The sequence below is a fragment of the Geospiza fortis genome, unplaced genomic scaffold (assembly GCF_000277835.1).
Source record: "Geospiza fortis unplaced genomic scaffold, GeoFor_1.0 scaffold812, whole genome shotgun sequence".
Lineage (NCBI taxonomy): Eukaryota > Metazoa > Chordata > Aves > Passeriformes > Thraupidae > Geospiza > Geospiza fortis.
In genome coordinates, this window is record NW_005055037.1 from 18,919 (window position 1) to 24,152 (window position 5,234).

At 41.7% G+C, this 5,234-nt stretch overlaps 1 protein-coding gene across 1 annotated transcript in view; it reads right to left on the bottom strand.

Moving 5' to 3' along the window:
• Window positions 1–5,234, bottom strand: part of LOC102044942 (zinc finger protein 131-like) — a 23,118-nt gene that overhangs the window by 17,381 nt on the left and 503 nt on the right. The window contains exon 2 of the mRNA XM_014311555.2: window positions 1,964–2,102. Coding sequence (XP_014167030.1) covers window positions 1,964–2,087 — 124 coding nt within the window. The 5' untranslated portion in view covers window positions 2,088–2,102. The remainder of the gene's footprint in view (window positions 1–1,963; window positions 2,103–5,234) is intronic.

The window sequence follows — 5,234 nt, forward strand, 5'->3', positions numbered from 1 at the left end:
TGGCAGCCGCTACAGCACTGGACCTATTTAACACCTCTCTTCATGCGGGGCGCCGGGAAGGAGAAGCCACTGCTACCACCCCTGCCCTTCTGCCCGTGGCACAGCTAGCTACAGGGGGCCAGCTAGGGGCGGCCAGGCAGGCAAGTCTCACCACAGGCTGCACCAAGATGGCAGCGGCCACGGCACCTCACCACCCCTGGAAAAACTGCACACGCACTGTTTTGATTTTCTTCACAAATATGTCATCACAGAGGCATTACCAACCTCTCTAATTGGGCCAGCAGCATGTCCATCTTCAGAGCCATCAGAGATTGGCTCTGTCGGACATGGTGGAAGCTTCCAGCAGCTTCTCACAGAAGCTACTTCTGTGGCCCTCCTCTGCTACCAAAATCTAGGCTGTGCGAAATCAACACAAAGCTCTCCTCAGATTTTGCTGCTCTTACATATGGATGTATTTAATCATCATTTCTGCCATCATAAAGATCCCTGCAAAACAAAATTGGTTTAGCTCTATTCTTCCTGTTTTCCAGACTGTGTATTCCCATCATGGTGTTGCCTTTTCCCTGGTCCAGGCATGAACATCCAGAAGGCTCCATGGGACGGAGGAAGGAGAACCAACATGTATTAGAACTACACAGCTGCACAAGAAAACAGTTTTGAGCTCAATACATGGATTTGGTAATACTAGAGTAGGAACAAACTCCCAGGATAAGTTTTGTGCAAGTGCTGTCAGTGAAACTATGGTGATTCCAAATAATGATTTTTTTTCTTCATTTTCTTACTTTTTTCTAATCCAGGCTCTGTAGGTCCCTTTTCTTTCAAGTGAATTCTTGCTATCCTTGTAAGGATCAGGTGGTACTCCTTTAGCTAGGTCTGTCCTAGTGGACACTGCCTGTGCTCATTCATTCTAAAACATGTTTGGGATAAGAAGCAATCTTAGGTGACCTATCAGACACCACCTTTTCTAATGAGATAATAAGCATTTGCATCTCCATCTTCCCTTTAAACTAATACTTATGTCTTTAGAACACATAGAAAAAGATAAGTGAGTTGTTCTACCCTATTTTAACTATAGATTAAAATAGTAGGCAGATACCCAAGAAGCAAGAAGGCGACCTTATTTCAAGCTGGTTTTTCTTTTTTTTTTTTTTTTCTTTTTAAATAATCAACCAATATTTGTACAACTTCAGCCCCTTGTTCAGAAGGGGCTCCCTACTCTCCCCCTCTACTCTGCTCTCATGAAACCCCATCTGGAGCACTGCATCCAGGTCTAGAGTCCTCAGCACAACAATAATGTGGACTTGTTATAGCGGGTCCAGAGGAGGCCACAAAGATGCTCACAGGGCTGAAACACCTCTCCTATGAAGACAGGCAGAGAGAATTGGAGCTATTCAGCCTGGAGAAGAAAATGCTTTGAGGAGACCTTAGAGCACCTTCCAATGCCTAAAGGGGGCTTAAAAAAAAAGTGACTTTTAACATGGGCAGATAGTGATAGGACAAGTGGGAATGGTTTTAAACTAAAAGAGGGGAGATTTAGATTAGATGTCAGGAAGAAATTCTTCCTTGCAAGAGTGGTGAGGCCCTGGCACAGGTTGACCAGAGAAACTGTGGCTGTCCCATCCCTGAAGTGTTCAAGGCTAGGTTGGATGGGGCTGGGAGCAACCTGGTCTAATGGCAGGTGTCCCTGCCCATGGCAGGGGGTTAGAACCAGATGAGCTTTAAGGTCCCTTTTAGCCCAGGCCATTCTGGGATTCTATTAAAAGCAGAAACAAAATTATTAATCTCTGCTGGAGACTGTTCAGCCCAAGATTAATAACTGAAACTGCAAGCAACTCACACACCAATACAGAGCCAAGAATGTTAGCAGCCCAGTTTGACAGTTGACCCATGACAAACCCAACAGCTTCCCAGCACAGCTTTCAGAATTCTGTGGGTACCAACTGGTCCTCAAGTGTATACATACCATCAACAATCAGTGTGATATCTGTAAACTGGTCCTGCTCACGTTGTTCGTTGAGTCTATCCAAAATAACTTTATAGTGTTCAGGGAATTCCTGGATACATTCCATAATTTCTTCAGCTTCCATGGCAAAAGGATTAGTCTGCAAAAGATGTGGTAGGACAGTAAGAATACTGTGCCACTTAGAAAGTACTATGCACAGTCAGCTTATTATACAGACATGAACTAACTAGCACTTTTCAGAAACTAAAAAACCAATGGAAACATCAAACTGTCTTGGTAACAGGTTTACCTGATTTTAGCTGTCAGGTAGGGAACATGAGGGTTAATGAAGTATGGCTTTATTTATACGCAGTTTATAAACAGTTTTTTTCACTTTCCTCCAAGAAATTCCTTTCGGTGGGGGGAGGGAGTGCCAAGACCTGCCTTCTTCAGAGGAGACAATTTCAGAATGTTTCCTCCTAACTTGTCTCAAACCACAACAGCATGAAAAAACAGTCAAAGTTCATAAATGCATTTCTTTATTCTACAAATTCAGCAAGGACCCACCTCCCTCAAAGCAAATACTGCAGGGGTGTAACATCTCCACAGCTATCTATTCTCCATCTTGGCAACATAATGTCATAATCTTTATAGTTACTTCTTGCAATTTTATCAATCCTCTTTGTGAAAGAATGGTTTTAAAATTTTTCGTACTTAAGTCACATTTTGTATCTAGTAAATGCAAGATGTTTACTTCCTTTAAATAAGGATGTAATAAAACAACACTTTTCAGCTTCTGGGTACAGAGGAGTGTCCAGGGATTTAATGTGTTGTCACACCTGGGAGCAAAGAGCTTCTTATTCGTCCAGGCTTCTTACACTTCTCCCCCTACAAGGTGAAATATTCTTTGCCAACTTTTAAAAGAGACAAATAGGCTTGTAATCTCATGGCTATTCCTCCCTTACTTATACAACAAACATAGCTGGAGGTGGGAGTTGCAGAGATCCTCAAACTTCAAAAAGTTTAGCAGAAGTCTGTGCCTGTGGATGAGACACAGAGGGTGTGCTGCTGATGCAAAAGAATCTCTGGAGAGAGTTCAAATGCTTCAATGAAAGCATTTTACAAATTAACTCTGGGAAAAATTACTTCAGATCTGTGCAGCAGCACTCATCTTCAACTTCCACATTCACATGGCTCACACTGAGAATGCCACAGAAAAAGCAAAGACATTTCAAAGTCACATTAACGCAGAAACTTTGTTTCTTGACATAGTCTAACTCACTTTGAAGAACATATGGTTTCTGAAAGAAGATGGTCATTAGGCTTGAATGACTTTTATAGTGAAGGGTATGTCTCAAATTTCCTTATTTTTGTACTTAGTATGGACAAAAGGAAGAAAGTTAGGAGAGCTGCTAGTATCAAACCAAACACTGAATATAGAGATGGAAAATTAAGGTGTGGCTAAGAAGCAGTTTTCTTTAGACTGCTAGAAGAAACTAGATAGCAAGTGTTCCCTAACTTGTGCAGATTTTTTGTATGTGACTGGAATTGAAAAGTCCAGGGCTGATGCCACCATGCTTGATAACACTCCTGAGCAGATGTGTAAATTCTACCTTGCTTCCAACAAACACATACTGAAGAGGAATTACCTGGTTATGATAGAAGCAAAGTTATTGTACGACATCAGGTAAAATAAATTGTGGAATTCCTATTTTTACCACAAAACACACTTTCTTGCATCTCAGAAAAACTGTCCCATGGAGAAATCATTTTGCCAAGAGATGGAAAAGAGCAGAAGCAACAGCTTATGGAAGTCTAGTTTTATCTGCTATCACTGTTTTGCCAAGCAGATGCTGAAATACATATCAGGATCTTGTGAGGGCAAAAGAGAAAGTGAGGCTGAAGGAAAAGAATGCTGCTGCCTTCACCTCACCTTTAATGATGGCTCTAAGACAGATAATCAGCATCTTTCTTCCATCCATCATTCCATAGTTTCATGTAGAAAGTTGTCAGCCATTTACTTGTTTAATTTTCTTGCCCACTTTTGACATATTGTACATTGATAGATGACTTGCAGTTAAAAGTGTAATTCCCTAAAAGTTAAACCAAACAAAATTTCAAGCTCAAAACTCATTTTTTTCCACCTATCCAGAATTTACTTCCAAATTGTGTTTATAGGGAGATCTTACACCCCCAAAATAACAGAGCAAGCCCCCGATCCAAGAAATTTTTAAAAGTTTCAGTCTCTCAGAACACTAAAAATCACAAATAAAAAACAACTTATGATAGATAATTTGTCCTGAATTAACACAAGCCTAGTAAAAAAAAGTTAATTTATCGCCCATCTAAATACAGTTGCAGCATTCATTGAATCTTCTCATTTCAAACTCAGTGGTATTGCAGAAGAAAGCCCAACAGAACAGCATATGTTCAATGAGAGCATGACTACTTAGGAGCAAGAAATGAAATGAGTCCTCAGAGAAAAACCAAGACACCAAGGAAGGCAGACAGAAGCGATCCAAGTAGACACTTAGATGCAGACTCATTTATGAGTGATGAAAACTGGATTAATTCCATTATTTATGTGGATTTTTCAGTAGACCCAGTTGACTACTGATTTAACCTTATTAACTTCTGACACTAGATGCATCTCACAATATGCACACAATTAGCAATTTTTTTCTTATAAATCTACCTCAATAAAGCCATCTTATTACTTCCACCCTCCTGGACTTCAACAGGAATTCCTCTTATTCCAGGCACAAGATATTTGTTTTCTTTGTCTATATGTATTGTATGCAAATGCAGGCAGGCAAAGCAGACAACACAGAACAGCAGACTGAGCACTGGCCAAACCCCTGCCATCTCATTGTAGCCACATCAGGAAAAGAAAATGAGGGGTGTTTGGTGGGTAACAGCAGTAGTTGCTTGAAAATAACACAGACGTGAGAATTTCTTGTGCGCTTTTCTATTTATTTTTCTTCAAAGATAGCAACCACAGAGCAAGGACACAAGCCAGCCCCTCAGTTCCCTCTCAATCACATACAAGGCCTCGCTATCGCAAAGACAGAGGTGACCAAGGCACCCACGCCCTGACAAGCAGGGCAGGGCATACATTGGGGCGTCGCACTTTCAAGGGGCAGAAGCCTCACGTTGTCCATAGCAGCTGAGAGACAAAACTGCGACCCGCCGCCAAAATCCCTTGTAGTTCCCGCTGGCTCGAGTCAGAGCGAAGCTCTCGAAAGCGAGGCCGAGGCCCAGCCCTGTCAAAGCCCCTCACAGCCCCGCGGAC